This window comes from Dromaius novaehollandiae, chromosome 3 (genome assembly GCF_036370855.1).
Source record: "Dromaius novaehollandiae isolate bDroNov1 chromosome 3, bDroNov1.hap1, whole genome shotgun sequence".
In the NCBI taxonomy this organism is placed as follows: domain Eukaryota; kingdom Metazoa; phylum Chordata; class Aves; order Casuariiformes; family Dromaiidae; genus Dromaius; species Dromaius novaehollandiae.
In genome coordinates this window covers 30,469,305-30,496,361 of record NC_088100.1, presented here as the reverse complement: position 1 = coordinate 30,496,361, position 27,057 = coordinate 30,469,305, and the positions used below count along the sequence as shown (strand labels likewise).

The 27,057-nt window shown below is 35.2% G+C and overlaps 1 protein-coding gene across 1 annotated transcript in view; it reads left to right on the top strand.

The window, feature by feature from the left end:
- EYS (eyes shut homolog) overlaps nt 1-27,057 on the top strand; it is a 909,330-nt gene that overhangs the window by 138,782 nt on the left and 743,491 nt on the right. The window contains exon 11 of the mRNA XM_064508633.1: nt 2,996-3,100. Coding sequence (XP_064364703.1) covers nt 2,996-3,100 — 105 coding nt within the window. The remainder of the gene's footprint in view (nt 1-2,995; nt 3,101-27,057) is intronic.

The window sequence follows — 27,057 nt, the reverse complement described above, 5'->3', positions numbered from 1 at the left end:
TATTAACATACTTTGATGCCTAAAGTAATTTGGAGCCAACTAGTTATTTGTATCTGATGTTCAAAGGAGGCTTTCATCATCCATTTCAAATGTGTGGCTGAGATTAGCTGCATACTAGCAAAATAATGGCTGCACTGTATGTGTCCAGCTTTTCTAGCCTATTTCCTGGCTCGCGTACTCAGTAAGTATTGTTGTCTCACAGTGACTTCATAGATACTCTGATTTTCTCTGAAATATTTAAAAATTACTGTCCATGTATTGCCTTTTACCATGAGGACATAAATTCTTAAATTTCCCTTACAACCATATGCAAGAAGCTTTGGGACGTGCCTTTTGTAAAGCACAACCACCAGCTTAGACAACAAAAGTGATTTTGAAGGAATGATAATAGAGATGAATAGAAACTAGAATCTTAGCTCTATCTGCCAAAAATTTTGCTAGTTTCTCTGGAAAAAAAAATCTGTGATAATAAACTATTTGCATATAATGTGTTAAGAGTATTTTGAATGATATACTTCAGAAAGTTAATTTTTTTTGAATAATTCTGCAACTACTGTTAGCTAGCACAACTTGTAAGTCAGTCAGCAGTTTCTGCAAATATTTTCGTCAGTTATGAGAAAGGTATTCTCAGTGCTTTATAACTCAGATGAGGCTGAGTGGCATGTAGTTGCTTCTTTGTCAAATGAAGTAATTTAGCTGTAACAACAACCTCCAGGCATAAAATCAGCACCATTGTTATCAGAGCAGGGTATTTTTTTTTTCCTTGTCTTCTAAATGAGGAGTGGAATTCACACACATCTAGTATGGCCACAGATACATGAAAGCAGAATAGCTGAAACCAGATCATCATGTAGAACGTAGTGTTTAAAACATACGTGTGCTTAAATATTCAGTGCCTCTACTGCATAGCATTAATTCAGATATTTGCATTTGGGATTAAATGTCTAAATTGGGACTAAATGTTTTAATCTGTGGAATACTGCAATATACATTGACACATTAAGAAAACTATACTCCTGAAAGTCTTAAAGTAATGGGGTTTAGTGGTGTGATATTAGAAATAAAATTCAGTCTCTGATACCATTGGTGAGCATTTCTTAGCTATACGTTACAAAAAATATTTGAGTTTTCCAAATGAAGATGCAAAACAAATTTTCTTTTCTGCGTCCTTTGCCATAGTGACAGACTCATTATGCTTCCCATCACTCAGACTTGCAACTTGAGAATGGCTTTGACTCTTTCTCACCTTTTCTACACACAATCAGATTTTGTCACTACTGCTCAACACAGCTAAAGCTCCAGTGTTCAGCTCATGTGCTAAATTTCTCTAGCCTTCATTATTTTATCATCCTCAGAGGGTTCCTCCCCCCCTGCCCTTTTTTTGAAGGAAGTACTCCAAAGTTCAGCTGTCTGTCTGCTTTTCTGTTATGCCCTACCATCCCATCAGGATTGCCAGCCTGAATGGCCAGTTTATGCTACTGGTGTAAAACTCTTGTGACTGTCTCTGTGTAATGCCCACTTCATTCCCTGAGGACTACTTTCTTGAGGTTGAAGACAGGATATCCTATGTGGCATTAGGTACCAACATACAGAGAACTGACTTCCACCCTAAATGTTTAGCTTAAAAAAAGAGACCTATATTCAGAAGCCTACATTTAGTTGACACATTTTCCTGCTGAATCCAACCTTGAATTTCCATTCTAAAAAAGAAGTGAATTAAAAGAGATGGATGAGAATAGTCCACATTTTGGAAGGAATTGTAATTACACCTGTTACAGCAGGGTCTTCACTTTATGCTATGATGCAGTTCAGGAAGGCACTTGTGCTGCCTTCGATTCTTGAGCAAAGCAGCTACCTCGACCGTTCTGGGATTCTGTGAATTATCTGAGTTCTTCCTGGATTCAGCTTGTGTCTCCCTTTTTTTCTCTTTTTGTTTTCTCAAAATCGTATAGAAAACATAGAGAATGTTTAGAGGCAGGAAAAAACCCTCATAGAAGTCACTCTGACAATAAATTTAAATGGGGAAGAGCACCTCAGTGCTGCTATGGAAACGATGTACTTCCTTCATGAAGGCTTTCTTTTTTTAGTAGATCTGGAAAATACAGGTTTTAAGAGCTGAGTCACATGATTCGTATGCTTGTGTGAGAGAGCATTCATGTCTGTTGAGGATAGGAGACCAAATACTTTCCGCAGTGCAGAGAATTCAGGGGAATTTCAGCATTCCTTGTGCCTTTAATCCGCTTCCGTGAGGTTCCCTTGCAGAAAGCCGAGCATGCTTTGTGTGCAGCTGACGTGGGATAAGCCCTGAACATGTGATTTCCCTCCATATTCCAGTGACTGGAAATACCTTTTCCTGTTACAAATCAAAGGAACCCCGGTTATAGATTACAAATCTACATTTAATTATACTTCCTGCCTTTACTTTCAATTACTTCATTACCTCTCCTCTGTATCTTGGCCCATTAAATTAAATATTCTTCAGTAATTTGATTATTTTCCTTCATAATAAATACATGGAGAAGGAGAAACATACAAGATCAGTGTACCAATCAGCTTTCAATTATTGTAGGCCTGATTTTCATATACAATGGTATTTTGCCATTCATTTTCAAAAGAGACAGTGAGTGAAATGAAAGAATAATTGACATAATTGACACAACTGAGCAAAAATTGCCCAAATACAGTGATTTGTATAGTGGAAGAAAGCTCTAGGATTATGCATACACTCACATGGAAAGCTTTCTATTTCCTGATTGCCATGCTTCAGCCATTGCCTGTCAAAATGGAATCGCTTGTAACCAGTGCAGCAGAAAAATGCATGGCACACAGGATGCCTATCAGTATCCCTGTGTACTCTAGTAGGTACACCTTTGCCAGTGAGGTCAGCATTTAGACCGTGACAATCAGATAGTTCTTTTCCACTACAAATACATCTCTGTGATTTGAGCAGGTCAACACATTTATCTTTTTTTTTTTTTTTAATCTAAAATTTTAGGAGAAACATGTTCTGTTCGCGTGAATGAATGTCTAGACAGACCCTGTTGGAATGGAGGAACCTGTGAAGAGGACATAAATGGCTTCAAATGCAATTGCCCCTTTGGTAAGCATTTGTAAGTTTTTATACACCTGTTAGTTTGGCATAGGGTGTGAATTCTACAGTTGTTATTGGGATGCTATAAAATCTCTTATGGTGAAAGCAGCTTGGATACATTTTGAAAGGAACAGAGCTAATTGTTTAGCCTAATAGATATGAAAGTTTTCTCAGTGAGTCTCCGTGAAAATTTGTCTATGGCTAATTTTAATAAGTACTAGATTTCTTTGGCTTAAAAAGAATACTTCTAGTCTGTAAAAAGTTACTGAAATACTGGAACATACTGATAAGTGAATATGGCAGAAAAGGAGATTTCAATCACTGAGTGTTTATTTATATATCTGACCTTATAACAACATATTCCTCTTAAGAGTATAAGTTTTAGGCAGTAAAGAATGTTCAAATTTTACTAGCATCCAAAATCCCAGTCTTTGGGATCCCACTGCACTGGCTGCATTGCTAGCACTTAAAAGACTCTAGCACTGCTCTAAAAGGTATATGAGCTAAATCAGGTTGCCCAAGCATATGCATTTTGTGCTATCTGAGGTGTCCGTAAGTATCCAAGATACTGTACGAGGCTGTCAGATATGGTGCAGGTTGTCAGGGAGATCCAAGCTAGATCAGCAACTAGAGGCCAAGCAGGTACCCTGTTGTGTGTCAAATATCACTAAATGTCTGTATTTAGGCAGCTGAACTTAGCACACCCTATGAAAAGCCCTATCAAAAATAGGCAAAGAAATACAATGTTGAAGATTTTACTCTGTTAATTATATATACACTGTATATTTTGTGATTTTGCATGTTATTATATGTAGATTAAGAAAAACATAAGAGAGGGTGGGGCAGAAATTCCTTTGGCTGGAATCAGCAGGTTTTCTCCATTTTTTATACACATCACGGCCAAAGGAGACTGGAGTAGAGACTTAGTGATTGGCAAGTTCATTTATAAATATGGATAAGACATTACTGATAAATTCAGAAAAGGGTTTTTTGATGTGTGTTTACAAGCTCATTGTTGCTGTGGAAAACAATGTCAGTAAAGCTGATTTTATACAGCCATGGTCAAAGAGGGCCTACAGAAGTACTGAGGTATTTAGAAAAGAAATTGATAGTGATCAGTAAAACAAGAGAATGTTGGAGTGCTGAAACACAAGTCTGCAGTCATCCCTCTTAAATCAAGCAACTGTTTTTAAGAGGACTTTCATATATTTAATATAGAAAGATCCTTAAATGCTTTGAGGTAGTATCCTGTTCAGTCCAGAACTCATGGCAATACTGAAGTACATCGTCAAATGCAAAACTATATTTACATGTTTGTTGTTTCCTTGGGACAAATGTAGGCCTGCGTTTAAGTGTTTTACTGAAATAGAACTGTAGCTGCGATACATGAACTCACTTTTCTCCTGAGAAAGAAGAAAAATTCCTCGCTTTTTCTTCTGAGATGGAGATTTTCACATTCAATATACTGCTCTGCTGTCATGTGTTTAACTCCCGTTGGTATCTGGTAACACTGTCACATATGGCAGAACTTCAGAAAGCAATATGCTATACCGTGTTACACAGACCTGAAAGGAGAACTCCTCACACAACAGAATGTATGCCCTGGTAGGAAACCATTGACATTGTGGTGTTATGAAGTCATTTGCATGTCTTTCTTAAATTAAAAATAATTCAGTCACTCCGTGGACAGACCTCATCCAATGAATTTTTATTATTATTGTTCATGTGGCATGTATGGTTTGAGTGTCTGTAACTATTCCTTCCTTTGTGCAGTGCCCCTGAGATTAATACAGGGATTCATTTGGAACCATGAGGTTTATATGATGGACATATATACATTATAAAGTATGGGTTTCATTTTACTGACTCTACTAAAAAGCTGCAGATCATTGCAATGCTTTATCATTGTCAATCAAAGGAGCAATTGCTCACAGTGAAGCAGAGATTATTTGTGGAAATGATTGGTTCTTTTTGAAAATAGTTGGTATTTTCTGTATTGCTATTTGCAGCTACATTTTTAAAGCTATAGGGAGCTGAATTAGAGAGGAAGAAAATTGTGTAGTGATGTGCATATCTAACAATGAACTGAAGAGAGAGGAGTTTCAATCTAGATATGATATGATTCTCTTTGTGCCCTTGGGTGAATAAATTAATATCCCCAGCTCACATGCTCTAGCTAAGGGTGTAGATAAACAAATATAGCCATCTCACAAGGATATTGCAATGATTACTAGATAATGTTTGTAAATTGCCTGAAAAGAAAAGTCACTGTATTAGTGGATACTTCTACAGTTTACCTGGTTTAAATAAGAGCATCACTTCAAAAGATGAGGCAGATAACTCTAGATACTACTTAAGTGAAAGATGACAATTTATGCCTATAAGCTTTCACTGAGAACCAGTGTCATATTGGATGTCTGAAAATAAATATATTTTCCTGATCAGAGGATCTGTAGTTGCAGATTTTTGGCAAATAACTGCTGTATAAAAAAAACCAAAAAAACTAGCAACGTATGTATTCGAGAAAAAAGTACAAGAGAGGATAGAGAGTTTGGATATGCCCTGGTCATCAGGTTCTTGTAAATGAAAACATTTGGATCTGCAACTGTCTGACTGACTAGACCACCAATAACTTGTATTTCACTGCCTGTTTTTCTTTAGAATACATTTTTATTCATTAGAGACGTGGCTTTTATCTTTTCACTTTTCTGCTTTGCCTTCTGTTGTCTCAAACAGTCACTTGCTGCATCTTTTTTTATGTATGGGGTGATGTCTTCCTTCCCAAATGAGACCTTTGTGCATTGTCAAATTCATAACAAAGAATGTGCACACAGGCCTTAGCTCTATGTGCAGTGGGGTTTCTATTACTGCTTTTGTTAAAGTTGTTGTTATTTAACCAAGACTCATAACTCCATTGTTGTAGGCAGTATGGTATACCTTTGCTGAGCAAGTAGTACCTCTGTCACAGCAAAAGTGAGAAGCATTATTTTTGACTTCAACTAAAAACTGTAAAGGTGTTTATAGTAAGGAACTGTATACATTAAAGTTTAATAAGCCTTTTTATATATTTTTTTCTTCAAATTGCCCCACAACAGTAATTCCATGTATTTTGAGAAATGAGAGCTTAAGTTCTCTTGCCCTACAATTCAGAAGGAAAAGAAGTAATTTCCTTTTAGTTTTTCTCTAATAAACTCTCAGTAGTAAGCTAAGATCAAATCTAGAAAGATTCCTGAAGAGTTTTGTATTAGCAGTGTGTGAAGACCACTTAGTGGATGGTCTTATCATGGCTTAATAGTGAAGAGATACTGCGTAAATAGGAAACCTATATTTTTGAAAGGAAAGAGTGCGTCTGTATCTTGTACAGCTTTTTATATATATGCAAAGTAGATGTAATAATAGGAAATTGTATGATCAAGGTATATCCATTTTCAAAAGCTCAGGTGGTTATACGTGATATATAATGTGGTACCTGGGAATGCAGAACTGCCCCAGTGAGAATAAATGTGAATGCTAATATGATGGGTCAAAGGCCAGATTCTTGATGAAACTGTGTGGTGAGGACATTTGGTTGGATATGAAGAAGGAAAGCTAATTAACATGGCTAAAAAGCAAGGTTCATTAACGCGACAAGGAATCTATGCTAATAGTTACGCTGCTTCTGGTACTGAAATAAGCTCTTTCAGATATCATGTTTATAAAGCACTATATTTAAGAAGTTCAGAGTTGCTAAACTCATTGCAGTTGGTTGGAGTTTAGAGAATTTCATTGCTAGACAGGAGTTATGGACTGATTAAGCTGCTTTTGACTAAGACTTCTGATCTTCTGTTTCTCTTTTAATTAACAAAGCGTTAGTAGCAAGAAATGCATGTGGAATGAGCAAGGGAGTTTTTGTTTTACCAGGGCAGTCCCCTGCCAGAGAAAGCTCCACTCTGCTCTGTTTATGTCTATATGACCTTTCCAAGCCAACCCATATTTCCAGAAATCATCCTAAATGCAAGTGTGAAGACCTCAAATTCCAAAGATGGTGTTTTTCTATCAATAATGATGACTGTACTGTATGAATGAAAAAAGTATTATCCTTGAAACATCAAGGCCCACTAACATTGCACACTTCTGTAATTAATATATAAAGAATACTGAACACAGACTGTTGGATACAGCCATATGAGAATTTTCTTACAGTACTATACATTCTATACAATACAATACATTCTATCAAATGCATTTATTTTATGTTTCAAAATACAAATGTATTTGAATTTAACACACTACCTGTGCTTTTCCATAGTAGCTCAGATATTTTCTTTGAGAAAATTCAAAAAATAGGTTTAAAAATAAATAAAAACTCATTAAAATAACTTTAATAAGTTTGATAACTTTAAGTTTTTATAACTTTTAAGTTTAATAACTTTTTAATAACTTTAAAGTTTTTTTAATAAAAACTTTATTATAAGCATGTGAAATATACCTCTTGATTCTTTGAATGATGGATGACAATGCTATGTCAATTTTAACTACTCTATATGATCTTAGTAAAAAAGCCTATTTTCAACAATAATTAAATAGAATACCAATGCAAAATCTCAAGCATTTTCATTTCCTTCACTGGTAAATAAAGCATAAATCAATATGAAACTTCAGTACAAACCCTCCAAAATAAAAACTAATTGTTACAATGTTTGTGCAACATATGATCTTTAAAACTACAGAGAATAATGCCACTAATGCTTATTTATCTAAAAAATATATAATTTTGTTGAAAACCAGAGAACAGTAAGATATATGTCAAAAAAAATTGAATATAGCTCTGTAAAATAACTTTATTGTGCAAAAAGGTTTAGGTATATCTTTTATAGATTTAAACCGTGTTGCTCATGAATAACTTAAGTCTTTTAAAATATACTTTTTTAGGGAGACAGTTCTGCCATTTTCATGGCAAGAATTTCCTGTTACTGAAAATGCAAATTTTCAGTATATTTACTGAATTCTTACTTTATTGATTCTCGCTTTATGTCTCAGATCTGCAGAAAAAATATCTCTAAAATATAAGCAGGTGTGTCATCCTTACCTAAATCTAAAGCAAATTACCTCTGAAAATTTTTCTACTGTTAGCCCAGTGCTGGACCTCATTATTAACACTACAGAGAGTTCAAGAGAGAATCTTAGCTTGGATTCTTCGATGCACTAACAAGCCTCACAGTTACAACAATAATGTACATACCAAATTCCAAATTAGATTCATGGAAGTTCATGCAGTATGTCTTCTGTCAAATCATTTCTAATTCTGATATTTAAAAGTAAAAAGTCACATTTCTTCCCAACTACTTTCTCCAAAGGAAATTCTGAAGAAATTCGCGAAGTGAATTTTTTTAAAAGATAAATGTTTAACAGAAAGGACATGGGATCTCTTCAGTTATACAAATTTGCTGTCCCTTTGAATGTAAGAAATAATAATAAAGTACAAAGTAAGAGAAAAATTAGCACAGCAGACTTCATCTTCGTTGAAACCAAACAATCTCATAATGAACAGAAAAACTAGAAAAATTTTCAGTTGAATATCTCCAGTGATACATTTTGATTATTTTTGATGTCAAAACAACAACATTAGTAATTTGAAATTTTATTAAGGAATGTGTAGTGTTTCATTATATGAAATACTTTCATAGTTTTCCATTGAATATAACATAAACAAGTTCAATATATTCTTAGAAGAAGAATCTTCCAGAGTTAGCAGTATTTGAAAACAATTTTAAAAATAAAGAAAAAGACATTTCAAAAAACAGTGTACCTTCAACTTTTTGAATATATATGACTGCATTTCTCTATCATTCAGAGCACATTTAGGGTTCTAATAAACCAAATTGAGAAAAAAGTCTTAATGGGTAGTCATTCCTAGCCTAAGACCCTGAATAATTTGTAATGAATAGCTATGTAATTTTTAGGTAGGCCATAGATGATATAAATGCACAGTGATGACAGAGTGCTGAAATATTTAAATATGATGTGTAAGAATTCACTCTGGAGAAACAGAAAAATATGTAAAAAACTTCGAAAGAACTCTACTCCTGAAAATCCTGAAATTTGAGAAGAGTATTCTCGATTCCATTTTCATCCATCTATCCAATATCAAAAATGCAACGGACTTGATAGGTTTAAAAATAGCAGCAAAGTCTTTTTTGTATTCCGAAAAGAAAGAAAACCCACAGTTTAGAAGCTAAGAGAATACCACTAAGGAATCTGCTCATCTAACAAAGCTGAGAAGGACAACCTGAGGGCTAAGGCAATGAACTTTGATTTAGGAAATGTGCCACAACTTCTATATTGCTGCAGAATGAAGTTTTACACAGTATATTTAAATATCTCAAGTTAGTGAAGGGTTGGTTCTGCCAATATAAGCTGCAGAATGATGTTGATGGCAGAAGCTTCTGAGCTCAGGTCTCTGATCACTGGCTTCTGCTGATGCAAATCTGAATTCTACCTGTAACCCTAACCTGGATCCTTGGTGCCTGTTTAAGTATGCCGCCTGCTTCCAAGCTTAGATCTACCCAGAAGGCTTCTGTTTCCTATACAGGCACTTACAATGGCTGAAAATGATCTTTATGAGGAGCTTAAGTTTTCAGAGATACACGGTTCCTCCATCCTTAGGGAGCAGAATTGTTCTTCCTTGATAAGAAATCTGAAGAATAATACGTATTTAACACATCTAAAGTACAGACATTTAATTTGCATGTGCTAATTTTATGGAAATACACATTATCCATCATTAGTGACTGTCAGTCCATTGTCTTAAAATATTGTCAATTTGAACACTATTATTTCCATATGACAACTCTCCTTTCAGCAGCTTTAAAAATAATTTGTAAAAATTCTCTACGATACAGCTGAGATGTTTCTTAGAAATTACATAGTATTTCAGCCTGCATTTGATAGGATATTATCAAGAAATAAGATGAAATGAATCCATTTAATCATACAGATCATTGATTCACGTAAGTATTTTTTGAGCATTGCTGGAGCCATAACTAGAGCCACAATTTTAAAAAATGCATAACTAGAGACAATTCCTGCCACTTAGTGTTTGGTTTTGGTTTTTATCAGTGTTGGTTTTTTCCCCCCCCCTATGGTATAGTCTAATTTTGTATTACAATGTAGCAACACCATCCATCAAAAAGTGAGCATTACTTTAAGCAGCAGACTCCTGTGGGACTGTGGTTCTGTGATACTACAGATTTGTAGAGATGGTACAAATTTGTTTGCATCTCAAGATAAGAAATAAAGAGTAACATCACTGGATAAAATGGAAATGCACAATGTCTTTAGATGTTTTGTGACATTCTGAAGTGGCTCCATCGCTTTCTCTATGGAACACTTCCATGGCTTTCAGGTGAACACTCTTCAAATCATTTGAAAGTGCTTAACAGAGAAGTACTTTTGTAATAATATAGCCTGGCTGACTGGTTACTGATCGTATGGCTTCTGGTGTATTCTGATGAATCTCAGCCCTTATACAGTAGCTTTTACAAGCCTTATATTTGAACTTTGGAATTTTAGATAATAGTAATTCCATTAAGCTGATGAACAGTATTGGCTGAGTGTATGAATTATCAGCAGTGAATTTTGGAGTGTTTTTTATATTTTTAAGACTGCATCCTGTTAAAGGGTGGTCTTTTCAGGAGATTAGAATATACCATTTGAATGTCATGTGTTTTTGTCTATATCAATACCTTTCTAAAAATGTAGCTTCTAGAAAAGCTAAGAAGACTGACAGTCTCTGCCTCCCACTCAATTTGTGGACGCTCATGGAGAGACTGGATGACACAGGCACTGTGCAAGAGGCATCTTCAGCCATACGAGGTTCTTGTGCACTGGCAAATTTGAAGTCTTCATGGAAGAAGAATCATGAATTTGGTAGTTATCCTTAGACACTCTCTGAAAAAACTAAAAGTTAGCCAAAAATTGAGGCATACCAAATTTACAGTCACTTTTAAATATCTAAGCCAGAGCGGTTTAGAGGATTTGGCTGTGCAAAGCAAAGGTGGTAATTCTAGGGATTCTCTGTAATTCTCTGTTCCAACATGGCAAGGTGTCTTAACGCTGTTGAATAATACCTTCTGGAAAGATGTTTTCTATAGATCCTCCAGGTAGAAACTCCTGCCTGTTTTATGGGAGAGGGGAGAAGTTCCAGCCAGAACTAAAGGCACTGAGGAAAACATTGTAGACACTAGCAGTATGTCTCTTTCCTTCACTCAGTGTCCCTCTATGATCTCTTTCATCAGAAAGATTGATCAGCACTGATTAACCTATATGCCATATACTTTGATGGGATCTGCTACAAATTTAGTGTAATAAAAGCTCTACAAAATGCCATCTTCATCCTAGAAAATACAGAAGGAATGGCGGAGGAAAGAGGAAGGACACTGAAATTTCAGTGATGATATATGTGGAGCAAGTATATGATACTGGATTTAATATTTGATATTGGAGCTAATATGGTCTTGGCTCAATACAGAGTGAATATAATCCTTTACACAGGCTGTCAAGAAACCGGAAGGGCAGATAACCGAGGAGGGAACCCAGAAGGATGGTACTTGAACCTGTGTTGTGCTCCAAGATTTGATAAAATTAATATGTCCACAAAACATTTTAGCCATCAGTGAATCAGCATTTTTAGGAAAAAAAGAAAAAAAAGATCTCAGGGAGAGTGTCAGATCCACTCTTCTGAAAACTAGGCACACTTTAAAAACCTATGGATTCATTGCCTGTATTTTTACTGCCTTGGAGCATCATTGTGCATTCTATTCTTCTATGTGATCCAGTCTTAAGTTTGTTTTTAAGTTATTTGTCCCTCTTGTTTTCTTGCTTTTTTGACAGTTTATACTCATTGAAACACTATTACTTTCTTCGCCTTTAAGTCTGTGTTATATTTATTGTTGCAGGTTGTTTTCTAAAGATGTGTCACTATTGCCCTTTTCATTCTTCTGCTGATAATACTTAATACTTATTTTTCGGTCGATGATAAGTAAGATGTAGAAACTTTTTCTTGTTGCAGGTATACAGATTGATTTAACTTCTGTTTTTTGCAGTCTGTCTAGTTAGCAAGCATTTCTCTTTACTTCATCTTCTCAGTATTTGTTTTCCTTTCCTGTTTTGCTTGGTAATTATTTTATTTACTTGTTTTAATTGCAAAGCCTTCTCTTTTTGCTTCTATAGATAAGTTTTGTTAGTTGACCTTTTTAGTTCACATTTGCTACAGTCATGTAGAATGAAGTAATCTGAGCATTTTAAATTTATTTCATAACTGTTTATGCCTGTTTTCTCTTTCCTTTGGTTCGCTCCAGGCAAAATATTGTGTAAAACGCCATGAAAGCCTTCTGTGGAGAGAGAGACTAACTCTTTTACTCATCTTTCTCTTTTAATCTTTCAGCTGTCTGTGTGTAGGAGTAAAATGGAAGTTTTCATTTTTGTATGTTTCAGTGAATATGCCATTAGTCATTGCCTTGAATCTGCAAAGTTCTTAACATAGCATCTTGTTTTGAGAAAAATAAAATCATGAATGACTTGAGGAAGATTAATTTATTAAAAGAACATAAAGACTAAGCAGCAGCTAAATAAAATTGCAACAACAAAAAGATTTCTAACCTGGCTGTTTCCATGGCAACCTCCCTTCCTGGAGTTTCGAAAACCATCTCTGCATTACTCCCATGCTGCTCATCACTTCCATGATACGTTATTCCAATGGATAGATACTTCTATTTTATCCGTATAAAAAATCAGATGAAGTACTTGATAGAAGGTATTTCCATATTTGTATTACAACAGTGTCCAATGAGACCTGATTTATATTAGGGACAATTATATAATGTGCTCTATAAATGTGTTTTCATTTTTATAGTAGCATGTAAGTTAATATGGCAGGATCTAGAAAGTTCGATTTTTTTGTAGAGGCATAGAGCAGTCATTGCTGTCATTAACAAAACAGCTGAAAAATGGTTGGACATACTACCTCTGTTCTGTAGTTGCAGAACTAAGGTAACATGTAGACAGGTGGGATGAATGTTTTTTTGGAGATATCAGTCTCTTGTACCAGAGATTAAACTGAGAGAGCTTAGACTTAGAAAACTAAATTTCAGACAGATGAAGTTATGAGAGATGAATCCCAACTGAACTGATTTTCTCTATGACTAGAGACACTGCACTAAAAGTGGTAGCAGTCTCCTTAGTCTTAGTCTGATCTTCCATCTTTACAACTGAGTTTTGGGGATGGATTTTTTTATTCATGCAGTTTTCTGCTCTGTTATTTTCATTATACCTTTAAGATTTCAAAAACAGTTCATCTATTTTAATAAAGCACAATTTTTAGTTTTAATCCAGTGACTTTATTTGAAAAGGACATGTTGAAAATGTGTATGTATTGTAACTAAATGTGAATCATCAAAGAAATAACATGACAGACGTTATGTGCAGTAGGATGATAAGGGCAGAACTGCAGTCCCCTATACAGCAGTGAAAATAAGCCATAATAAGGCACCGTTAAAAAGTTCAGTGACATGAAACCTCACAAAAGCCACCATACAATTTTGTAAAATTCAACATAATTGGCAGTCCTCTTTAAAGAATTGCTCAGGACTGAAATAGTAAAGCTACTGTCTGAATTGTCAAGGTACACTGACAAACTGTTTGAGGTAAACTGCATACTATGTGTGTATGTTATGCCTCCTACAACTCAAAAGAATAAATAATAGCATGGTTTTGCTGCATCCGAATTATAGTCTAGGTTGCCTGCCAAACTATTTTGTAAAATCTTGATGAAAAAAAATTATTTATTTACTTGACCCGGGATGACAGCCAGGCTGTGCTTCATGGAAATGTCTGTCATCACTCTGCAACATTTTTGTGCGTTGTTTTATTCCAATGATTATGTTTCTGTATGCGGAGCTGTACATTACAACACAGCTCTGTCATTTCAAAGTATTCTGACAAACACTTGAAATTGGTAATATGGTAGGAAAAAGAGGCTTCATATTCTCTCTGACCAACTTTAAATGGCAAAATTATTATTGTTGCACACTATCACAGGGTAAAAAATGAATCCATTGCAATCAGTAGCGGGAAATATCTCTTTGGACTTCCAGTCTGTCACCACACCAAGGCACAGTTATGCTCTTCAACCTATTTTGGGTAAACTGTGATTTGGTCAGATAGGAAGTTGGCTCTGTGGTCATTCTTTCTGCTCACAAGGCAGGAGCTCAGTGCACAAGCCCAGAGCCAGGAGGCCTTGGGAGGACTAGGCACCTTGCTTCCTTGAGCTCAGCCTTGCACCTCAGCCTGCAGCTGTGCCAGCTTGACTTCCAGGGAATAACAAGCATGTTTCTGTCAGCTGGATGGGGAGTCTGTACATCAACCAGGGGAGAAATAGAGCACAGTAGAGACTGTACATAATCCCAAGATAATCATTCTATTTTGCTACTTGGGTTTCAGTCGAGAAGTGCTGTACTTTGGTAGTTTGTGGTCCAATTCAATTTTATTTTTCTAGCCAAACCCATTTACTTTCCATTTCATTGAATTTATTTCCCAGTCACCAAAGCAAACTATTACATTGTTTTTTATGGTATCTTCTCTTGCTTGTTTCCATTCCTTAAAATGAAATGTAATATTACACTAAAGGATACTCAAAGTATTAATATATATGATCATTGATCATTTTAGTTTAACATATTTGTGACATTTCCTTCTATGTGTTTTGAGATAAAATTAGCCTTGCTTTTGCCTCTCTCCCATAGCACTCTAAACAATTGATCCCACCAGCTGTTAATTACATTCTTCAGTTTGAAGTTCAGTTAGGAAGCTATTGTGTAATCACTCTTTCCTCACCCACCTCGTCTTTTCTGGTTACCTTTTTTGACAGCAATATTCAGTCTTTCCACACAAATGATCGTATTAAGCCTCTTATTTTTGTTCTACATTTTTTGGATCTATCTAAACAACTTTCTTCTGGTCCTAAGGTGCATGCAGTGGAATGGCATGTTTAGGTGTGATAAGGCATGAGCTGTACAGAAAGACAATCATCTTCATCCTCCATGACTTGATAACTTCACCAAATTGCATGGACCTTTTTGGTATCATATTACACTATAAGCTCATGTCTAATTTGCCATCCACAGTCACCCATAGTCTCCTCTGAGAGAGTCTTTTTCTTGAAGTTTCTGCCCTTTGCAAGATTTAATATTTGTTTCTTTCCTTTGCACTGTGGCCATAATACAAGGACTCTAAGCATACTTCAGAGAGAAAGGCAGATTACTTTTATCTAGTGCTGTGATAAAGGTGTATAGCCATCACTTCCTCAGAAAATGGAACAAAAAGAATGAATAAGATATGATTTTTAAGAGATTTGTTTCTTTTTTCCAGAATAAGAAGCCCATAACAAAACTATAGTCAGTCTTTAGAAAGAGAATTAGTCTTGTATGAAAATAAGATATAAATAATGCTTTAAAGTATGTCCATATTTTGTTATGGAAGATCTCAGTTAGAATGTAAAGATCCTACTTCAAACCAAAACTATAAAGAAAACAAAACAAAAAAAAAACATGATCAGTGTAGTTTGTATAGAACACGGATTTTTTTCTAATATAGAGTGCTAGAAGGTTTCTGTTTTGTTTTGTGCTGATGTACTTAATAATTTCTGTCTATTGTGCTGGTTTTGCCAAAACATTGCTAATTAGAACTATGACAGTCCTTAAGGCTGGATTCACAAAGACTGGCAATTTAGTATAGTAAGTGCTGTCTTTCCTGCCTTCCTCTGTAGTGGTGGAAAGAATGAGAGGCTTTTCCAGAGTCAGCTGAGATCAGCAATCTAATTTAATTGCTCTGAACAATTCTCAGGAGATGTTTTCTCTTTATATTAACTATCAAGTGAGCACTGGGAGATTAGCATCACTAGCTTAAGTTAACTTCTTTGAAAACTTCTGTTCCCCTTTGTCTCATTTTACTGAGACAACTGAACCCAACAGCTTTAACTTATTTATTTTCTTTTAATACAGTGTTGCAATCTGCAAGAGTTTTCTGTCCTATAGTCTAAAGTCTATGGAAAAGCTCTGAGAACCTGTAAATAAAAGTCTCTTCCTTCAGGACATGTAGGCTTTAAGGCAAGAACTGTACGATCTGATAAAAGGGTTTTAACTAAGCTGAGATTTGAATGCATTTTCCTTTTGTACTTTTTCTTCATAATTTTAGTCTTTACAAATTATTATTTGTGACTATTCAAGAAAGCATTGTGTTTATTGATAAAGAATTTACCTGATGGCCTTACTAAGTGTTTACTTTGGCTAAGCCAAGCCTTTTCTTTTAAAACTTGCAAAGATGTTTCACTTTGACCAGACTTTGCCATGGGATGACTGAGCATCCTCTGGACCCAAACTTGCCTGTATTTATCTAATTTTCCTAAGTGTTTACAGGGGGCAAAACATCCTGTCTATTCACTTCAGTTGTTGTTGTGTGTATAAAGGAATTGCAGATCTGAAGCAAAAAAATAAGATTTAACACGGCAGTTCTTTTTCACTCCCTCGTTCTTTCTTACAAGTTTTAATAATATATTAAATCTAGTACAAATCTAGTTTAACATTTTTTGTACACCTCAGTGTATGCTAAAAGCCATCTGTGCAGCCAGTGCCAATTCTTTTAGGTATACAGTTTTGTAATGCAGCTTAATAGGGATAGAAATGCAAACTCTGCTAAAAAATCTCCACTCTTTGCTAGATTAATTCTAGCAGAAGAAATCTCTATAATGTCCAAAGTCTCCAAATGAATGCTTCAAATTAAATTGCCAGGAAATATACTGTAATAACATAGGACCACAATATTATGCATGGTTACTCAGCTGCTACACATGTATGTTAGTGATGACTTCTTCTAATGATTTTTTTTTTTCCTAATACTTATCTCCAGTAGCTCCTTTCTAGGATCTACAGTTATGGTAAGCAAAAATATGCACAAATTCATCTGTGGATAAAAGGGATCTGGGTGTGTGGATGGAGGGGCCTTTCATTGATCATGTATCATTTCTGAATTTCATTCTGAGAGCTCAGTTCTTTAGTCGCAGATGTTACTAAGTCATCAGGGAACTGAAGTCTGTCTGGAAGTAAAACTTTATTATGTTTGTCTTTAATTAGATAGTACATTCATAGCGAACTCTGTTGTTTATTTATCTTGACAAAATACAAATTTCTAAACAGTCCTTGTTATGATTTGACATAACAGTCAGTATTTGGGAACATTGTTGTTTAGAAACTCTTAAATGCTTGTTGTTGTTGTATATCATATTTTATAGAATTCACCATTACTAGAGGCTTAAGTCTTCAAAATAGATCTGTTTTTCTAATTCTTATGCTTTATATTATGCTTTATTTCAAACCCAGGGATTCCTTCTTGAAAAGCATCCTAATCACTTGCCATTGCATACTCAAGTTATCTTCATCTGCCACATGCATTACTGAGGTTTGGGTTAGCAAAAGCAGTTCTTGCATTTTAGGAATTGTTCTTTAGGGTAAAATGCATGCTTAGATTTCATAATCAAATTTCTCTGTGCCATATATAGTCCAATCAAAAAATAACTCTCAAACAAATGACTTGATGGAAAACATCACTTATTCCTTCGACCCTCCTTTTTACTCGGAGTCAAAGCTTTCATAACACAGTATCTACATTCTCAATTACTCTAGTCATAGGATTAAAGAGGTGACTTGACCAGGACTGAGGCAGAAGTTTTTTCTGTATGCCATCAGTTGTACCAAAAAGTTCAGTCATCAGCTATTTTGAGTAGTCTAGCTTGTCGTGGAATTTCTAGTCCTACAGGAAGCAGGAGAACAGAGGAACTTGCCAGCAACTGGTTTCAAATTAGTTTTACCTGGGATGAACAAAGATTCACGGGTTCAGCCTGCATTTTCACAGTGAGTTACGCAACTTTTCTTCCCAATGGAGAGAAATGGAGACTTTTAGAACTCAGTTCACATAACTATTTCTGATGAATCATGGTCCAGAAGTGACCTTTTTTTGCCACTGATGTAAAAGTCTTTAAGATGGCTAGATCAGCTGTATGTGGTAAATCTGCCCTGTAAATATCTGAAATTAGTAACACAAATGCCATTCTTGGTTGCTAAGTGTTGCTCTTCTCTTTCAGATCTCATTGTTAGTTGTCCTTTTCTTTTAGGAGCACATGTTGGAAAGGTAATTTTATGAAATAATAGTTTTCCCAGGCTTTTCATTTTGCTCAGAATTTAACCATATATTTAAGATAGAGAGCCATGGGACAGATAACATTCTGTATCATTGAGAATTGAAAGACTGATATCAATTTTTGCATATTTGGGTATTATAGTATCCATATCTTAGACTGTAATTTTTTAACATTTAAGATAGCATTCATCTTCCCTGATTTTAGCCACATGAACTGTATGTATCCAGCTGGAGTCAATGATCCAGCCACGTCATTTGGCTCCTTTTGTTAGTCAATGAAAACAAAGAGAAGGGCAGTGTAATGGCTTACCCAAAGGAAAGGTGTTTGCCTTTTTGTCCTTGATCTAACTGGAACCTAAATTTATCTATGGGTAGAAAAATGAATGGTAGATTAGTGACATTACCATTGTAATTATATTTATTTTATCAGAAAGAATGTCATACCTTTTGTTTACATTTGGGACAGTGTATGACTATAACATTTTCTAGAGTCTTCACACATGAAACATTTCTGGGAATGATGTGGAAAAACTTATGAAACAAAAATCACTATGACAACTGAAAGTAATGAAGTCTTGTTTAACATGCATTTTTCTCTGAGAATCTCTCATGAATTCTCTGCTATATAATAAGAGGAGAGCTCATGGTAAATCCTTTCAGTCATTGGAAGCACCAAAACTCAACTTCCATTTTCATGGAACATGCAGAAGACTGCTGTCTTCTTGAAATTTGAAATTGGTCAGAGAATGTAATGTTTTTCTTTGTCTTGCATACATGCACAGAACATCATTAGGTGATACTTATTTTTAAAGAAAGCAAGCTAAAAATGAATGTATCCTGCAAATAATTCAAATATAATCTCCTAGTCTCCCTTTCTTAATTTTAATTGTAGAAAAAATTTGTAACAAAAATGGAAAATGAAGAACTTGTAAACAAGTTACAAAGAACAGATTTCTTTGCACACTCTAGCATACAAAATAACATCTTGCTTTGGAAGGAGAAATTTAATGGTTAAGACTTCAAGGAATAGTGAAACCTGACATTGAATAAAAAGCTTTATTAGAATTTAGAGGAAAAAAAAATAGAGTAATCTTACATTACAGGAAGATTTAAGCCTAATATTAAAAGGTGTTTGTCAGGACATGTATTAGCTTGAATATGTTTGCTATCTTGTTGCTTTTTATAGAGGTAGCTGGTCTTCAGGACATGTGAAAGAGTATCAGCAAAAAGTGCTAATGTCTATAATGTTGCTGTCATTTATGAGACTGCATTGATCAGATAGTTACCATTGCTAGATGCCCGTGTGATTAATCAAATAATTATTTATTCTACATAAAGGAATCCATGGAAATGATTATTCTTACTAAATGTCTTCTAATTATTCCTTTTCTTTGGAAGAATTAATGCATTTCAAAACATCAAAAGACTAGTTATTATCAACCAAACTTGATTATGCAGTGAAATGCATGTGAGATGCCTCCAGCAATACTATCCTATAAGTAGTGGGAGGAATACTATGAGTGGTTTAATTATGTTTTTTGAGGAACTGTTCGCTATCATGTTGGAACTGCTATTTAGACTTTTTATTCTTTACAGATAAAATGCTGTGTGGCTTAGCTGAATTTCAAATATGACAATAATCAGAAAGGTCTTGGGAGCTTTCCATCTCTGTACTCTCTGGGACACTTGGAACTTATTTAAAACTCTGGCTTTCTCAAAGTATTGCTCCAAGAGCCAACAGAAAACAGTGTATATGTTCACTATTCTGAAATATGTGTTTCCCTCATCCTCCCCTCCTCTCCCTCCCCCCCAAAACACCAATTGTAGTAATAATAGAGGGAGGTTACTTGGTCACAAAAGACCAAGTAACTCAGTAATGCTCCTAAGTGTTTTTTATTTCTTGTATTGTAGGTTGCAGGTTTTATTGCACTATGTATTTAAATGGGGAAAATTATAATAGCAATATTGAGCAACTGGATTTTGCATTTTATCAAAAAGACTTCAGAAAGCCAAGGTAAAGTGTTGACTCTATTGAAATGATATGGATTTTGCCATTTGTCGTATGGTGAATCTTATATTTTTCAAGATAAACATAGCTTTTAAAAGCATAATTTATAAATTGCTATCTTTAGAAGCACTGAAAAAATATCAGAATGCTAAAATATTGCCTTGGCTGTTTAACTGCATTCACTTTCCATATATTTATTAAATCCAGAGAAAAAAAGAATGTAATAGAAAAATTTGGTTTGGAAAGAAAAATGCCTTTTAGTCACATCTAAAATGAACAAAAAAGCAATGTTGCCATGGTTCTTCATTTTCTCTATTTCATAAACTACACTCTCTGGTCATACTTCTGTGAGAAATCATAGTGTTCATGTTTCACGGGATACACACTGTATCTTCTGAGTTTCATAACTAAACATGGAAGCTGAAGACAAGCTATCAATATCTCAGGCTATTTTGATATAATGATTTAATGTTAAAATTTAAATGTTAGCCATATCAAATGACAGAAGTAAATGGCAACCGTATATCCTAGATGAGTGAAGTTGTCTGGACAAATAAAGCACTATAGAACAGTTGATAAAGGAAGTCTGGGGAAAGTAAAGAAAGCCTAAATACTACCTATAAGGCAGAGGGTGTAGACCAGGCTGAAGTGATGGAGAGTTAGCTCTATAGGTGGTAGGGAGCTGAAGCAGAGATGGAATAGGGGCATGTGTAGTCATCATCAGGTAGAAGTGGCCTAGTTGAAGCATGTTAACACTGCAAGTACATTCATTTCAGCTGGAGAAGTTACTAGAGCCAGGGAACCAGTCCAGCATCTTTGCTTCTCAGACACAAGAGAAGAAATATGATATTCTGACAATCTTGGGCAATAAGTAGGGTGCTTAGAGTTCAGAAACTTAGGGAAAATAACAATTTTAGAGTGCATTGTCTTAGTAGCTACATATGAGCATGACAACTTGCTTACAGTTTTTATCTCAATCAGTCTAACACATATAGTTGGATCCCCATGTTGTGGTTTTCCTAACATCCTTTTCCCTCCTTCTCTGCCAGTAATTTTATCCTTAATTTAAACATTGGAACTTGGTCTTTTCCAATTAACAAAGTGTTGCCAGTTAAAAATACCCAAAATTCATAATTTAGGATAGATCTCAACAGCATAAGTGTATTGTGTCACTTAACTAGTTCTATATGTCATCTAAGAGTCTGCCACTCTATGAACGTTTCGTAATCCACAGTAATAATGACAACCCAGTGCAAAACACTTTTACAAAGAAAGGAAGGACTGGATAACGTTCTACTAGTTTTCCTCTACACTGAGAGGAATGTAACAGAATCAGTTCATAAGTACTCTGAGTAGATGCAGTTCAGAAATTTTAATGTATTAACAGCAGAGATCACCTCATGTTATAGCATTTGAAAAGAGTTGAATTCAATAACTTCTTGTAGCTTTCAGATAGAACTGTTGACATTTCTGTAGTTTTGTTGCCCTAGAACACCACTCATTTCCTGGGAAGGCTCTGTCTTGTAACTCAGTTTTATCTGGTAAATATATATATGTATGTGTGTATATATATTTTTTTTAATATGTTTTTATGTATATATATAGGTCCTAGTATATATTTATATATAGATAGATAGATATAGGTTCTAATATTTCTGTCCTCCCATTCCTACTTCCTGTGCATTCAGCCCATTAAATTCTGTGCTCACAGTTAGCCCTCCTTTGTTTCTGACTCCAGAAAAGTAAATGTAAAAACATTAGCAAAAACATTTTTTACCTCATCCCTACTCATATTTAATTTTGCTGTGTTCTTTCAACTCACTCCTCCTAGTCAATATATTGATCACCATAAACTTTGAGCAACTGTGTCAGTCTTAACGGATCGTCATTCTGAAATTCAGACAATTTTCAGTTTTTTAAATAGCATAAAATATTACAGAAACCTAATGGATAAAGTTGCTATGCTTTAGATTGTCTTGCAAGAAATAAATAACCATTTGCAATTAGGAATAAGAATCTTTGTCTAAGTGGCAAACCTGATTGTAAAAAGCTCCTTATCCTGATTGCAGAAGTTTTATTGTCATTTACTCTCATACGGGATTTTCCTCATATCTATATCAATTCCATATACTTGCTTTTAATGAATATAGCTAATATATATAATAAACTTATTTAAGTTATAATCTAGGTACCTGCTCTCTGTAAAAATAAAATGGCTGAAAATAGAAAAAATATGGAAAATATGAAGATCAGCAAAAAAATTATTTTTTATCTTTTTCAGCTGTTTACTTTGGTAATGGTATTCTGAGAAGTATGAGAGAAATTGAGGTATAGAATAGGGCTACAGTCAAAGTAGAGAGCTGTACTTTACAGTTAAAAAAAAAATAAAGTTTTACTATGTGTATGCCTATATGGTATTTTGAAAGGGTCTTAGAGGTCACTTCCAGCATCTTTTCGACCTTGATTTTAGTTAGGTGTTTGACACAGTCTCCCAGAAAATCCTTGTTGACAAGCTTGTAAGATACAGACTGGATAAATGGACCATGAGATGGGTGGAAAACAATCTAAACTGCTAAGCTCAAAGGGTGGTGGTTAATGGCTTGCAGTCAAACTGGCACCAGTACATGAGTAGAGTGGCTCAAGGGTCGATACTGGGTTCAATACCATTCAATATCTTTATAAATGATCTGATGATGGCATTAAATGCACCCTCACCAAGTTTGTGGATGATACCCAACTTGAAGGAGAGGTAGATATGCCGGAAGAAAGAGCTACCATGCAGAAAGACCTCAATAGGCTGGAAAGAATTGCATGAAGTTCAACAAAAATAAATCTAAAGTCAGGCAACAGGAATGGAATAATCCCAAGCAGCAGCACTGGCTGGGGTCTGACTGGCAGGGATGTAGCTCTGCTGAAAAGGACCTGAGGGTTGTGGTGGACAGCAAGCTGAACGTGACCCAGGAGTGTGTGCCTTGGCAGCAAAGAAGGAAACCATGTCCTGGGCTGCGTCAGCAAGAGTATAGCCAGCACATCAAGGGAGATTGTTATTCAACTCTACCTGATACTTGTTAGGCCACTTCTGGAATACTGTGTCCAGTTATGTTCCTCCCAGTTCAAGAATAACACTGGAAAATTGTAGCAGGTACCGTGGAGGGCTGCCCAGATAATTAAAGGGTTGGAGAACTTGTCATATGAAGAAAGGCTGAAGTAATAGTATTTGTTCAGCCGAGAGAAGAGAAATCTCAAAGGAGATCTAGTTGCAATTTTCCAATACCTAAAAGTTAGTTATAGAGAAGATCAAGATACTCTTTTCCACAGTGATGCTTGGTGACAGGACAAGAGGCAATGGGCACAAGTGGCTTCAAGGCACATTCTGTCTAAATGTGAAAAAAGAATTCTTCACCAAGAGAACAATTAGATTAGATTAGATAACCCAGAGAGGTGATGGAATCTTCCTTGCTGGAAATAGCCAAGATTTTGCTTGACTGGGCCCTAGATAACCTAATTAAAGGCCCTGCTATCAACAGAAGGTTTGACCAGATCATCTCCAGAAGTCCCCTCCAACTTTGACTTCTCTATGACTCTATATCATATCACCAGGTGCATGTGGACACCATGGTTGTGGATTACATATATGTAGGATATGGGCTACTTCTGCATATCAAGGCCTCACAGAAGTGGGCTGGTCTGTGAGTACACACTACTTCTAGCTTCCCTGTAGCTTGTTTTTTAAAAGTAGAGTAGACACACCAAATTACTTCAGTATCATTAACTATATAAATAAGGGCTTTCTTGCAAGAAGAATTGGGTGAGGGGGATCCTCAAACGGAAACATAACATTCCTCATCAATTTTGATAGCTACTATCTGATCTGAAAGGGATGTAGTATAGCTACTTCTGACATCTATGACACCCTACATCTTTTCAAATTTCTTAAATCATACCAACTTACTTTATATCTTACAGCTGACTTGATGTGCCTGATATGGCATTACTGAATATAATGCTTCTGAAATTAGCAGCTTGCTTTTGTTATGGCAGAATAGAAGTAGGATAGACAAAAGGGAATGCTGGAATTTCTGACAACTTTTTTAGCTTTGATCAAAATAACAGGAGTGTTTACAAAAATATTTTCACGACTATTGTTTCACAGGGCAGATGGTTGTTTGGCCACATTTCACTAACAGGTTTGGAGGGCTTTTTTTCTAAATATAGTTGTTTAGAATGGATTGAATACCTGTTATCCTTTTAAATCTGATACCATTTTTTTTCCAGCTGCAGTACCATCCATTATTCATATCCAGTCCTGCAGTCTGAGTATTTCCTGAATCTCCTCTGAGAAGTTGTATCTCATGTAGAGGTGGACTGGGACTGGTGTACACAGCTTCTTCTATGTAACTTCTTAAAATATGTTTTGTCTGAGTATATCAACATTTGCAGAAACCACTATGTCCAGTCATGTTCTAAAATGCCTCCCTGGTACAATTCATTGTGCAAGACATAATGCAAAACAATTTACTTTATAAAAATAATGAAAGAGAGACTTTAAGCAGTCTTTGCAACAGGTCAGAGTATCTGCAGTGGCAAATTCATAGTACTTCATATAATACACTGAATGTTTTTGTTTGCTTAGTAAATTAATTTCTATGGCTCCATTTTCATGAGAGCATTAATAAAATAATGAAGTTACTTTGGAGAATCATGTATAAACTTAATAGCTATACAATATACAAGATTCCTTTTTCCAGTATACTGTAATAATTGTAAAAAAGATGCAGTGAAATTATTCTAGATTTACAGAAGAGTATACATAAATATAAAAAATGATCTGTTGTTGGCTTTCAATAGAGCTGGATGCTTTATCAACTGCCAATATATTCATATTGCTGCTCTGATCATCCAATTATTGTTTTGTGTGTGTGTGTGTGTGCGTATATATATATATGTGTGTGTATTTAGAAAACATGGGGTGGGCCATTGTCTCACTGGCATCTTAAATATAGATTATTTTCTTAATTTGCCTCGCTTCACCATACAGGATCAATTACTCTAGTCACCAGCTAATCTCACTGTAAAAATATCCTCTTGTTTCAGGAATGTTTGCATATAGACAGTAGGAGGGTGTTATCTTGACCTTTTAAGTATGATATTGCATACTTTCTGAAAAAAGGAGAGGAAATACATATTTGGATAGACTGACAGCACTATAATCTTGAATATATTCATCTCTAAAGTATGTATTTCGGCCAGTCATTTTGCATGACCTAAAAATAAGAATTCATGGTTTTATCATACTATACTATATTTTAAATGTCAGAATAAACCTAACTTGAGAATATAATAAAGTATTTCATCTCATAATAGGGATAATGAAACTCTCATGCCAGCTGTTCAGTTTCATTCTCTGTTTGAAAGAAATCTCTCTTTGTTTGCAGAAGATAAAAGGTAGAAAAAGTATTTTTAGGAATCAGTTATTGAAATACAGTCTTTTAACTAAGTCATTCATGCATTTAAAGCAAAACTCCAAACATTTTCGTCCATCAAGCAATGTAAAAAAAACCCTAAAGATAAGGTGATATTTCTCACTGAATGCAATGTAGCTTATATATGAAAATCAGTTTTATTTAATGTCATTAATTTTTTAATAGTGAGCATGTTAAGGACAGTACAAATATTATGCAATAGTTAGGTGCTACAAATAAAAAGTGGAAGGGGAAAACCAAGCATAAAGGATAAGTATCGTTAACATGAATAAATCATTTGGTGCATTCTGCATCAAGCTGTGTCCTAGTAAGGGCCTGGTGAGCTGATTGTAGACATCTCATGCAAGCATGAATGAAGAAATATATCCAATAAATAAGTTAATAGAGCAGTTACATTTGCCACTGTATTAGCTGGAGAATACATTCTGTATGAAAAGAAATGGATGTGTTGGGGAAGTTTTTTTTCTACTTTAATATTCCAGAAAGACAGAGATGTTCCACTGCCCCATCCTTCCTTTTGCAAAAGGATAATAAAGAAAGAACCAGAAATAACTCTTCAGCTGAAGAGGCAGAGTAAAGCAGCCGCAGAAGTTAGCATGAAGTTGGCTTAAAAAAAATTCAAGGAAAAATGGGTGGTATATATAGGTCATCTGAAGAAGCAGGTAAGGTGAGTATATGTACAAGATTGGTCTTAGTAGTTGTTTATCAGATAGGTTACATCTATTATTACTATTTGTATCATGACCTCTGCTCCCAGGGCTGTCCGTCAGCAGAAGGCCATCATGCACTTACCAGGGATTCTCTATGAGAGCAACCACACTGGTGTAGCCAGGCCAGTGCATACTCCAAGATCTCTCTGCACTACCTCTCTTATTCCCGGCATCCCAGCTCCTGCCATTGCCCTCTCTGAGTAGGAGAAGGGCCTTTTCTGTCCTCACAGGGAAAAATAAAATTACCCAAAGAACACAAACCACAGCCAATTCCCTTTTCTATTCACAGATGTGCAATAAATATACAATACAGAGAGGGGTTGCTGGAATTTTAGGGAGACTTTTTGGTTTTTTGTGTTGAATCTTGCACTCCTAAGCTTTTCTTTCCATAGCCTTTGGTCTTGGAAATTCAGGCAAAAGACAACAGAAACTAATGCACCAAAACTTCTGCCTTTTCTGGCTATCAACCAGATATGTGTGTAGGCTGCTATGGTAATCTTAGTACATATGGCTTTCTTAACTTGCACAAAGTTTGTT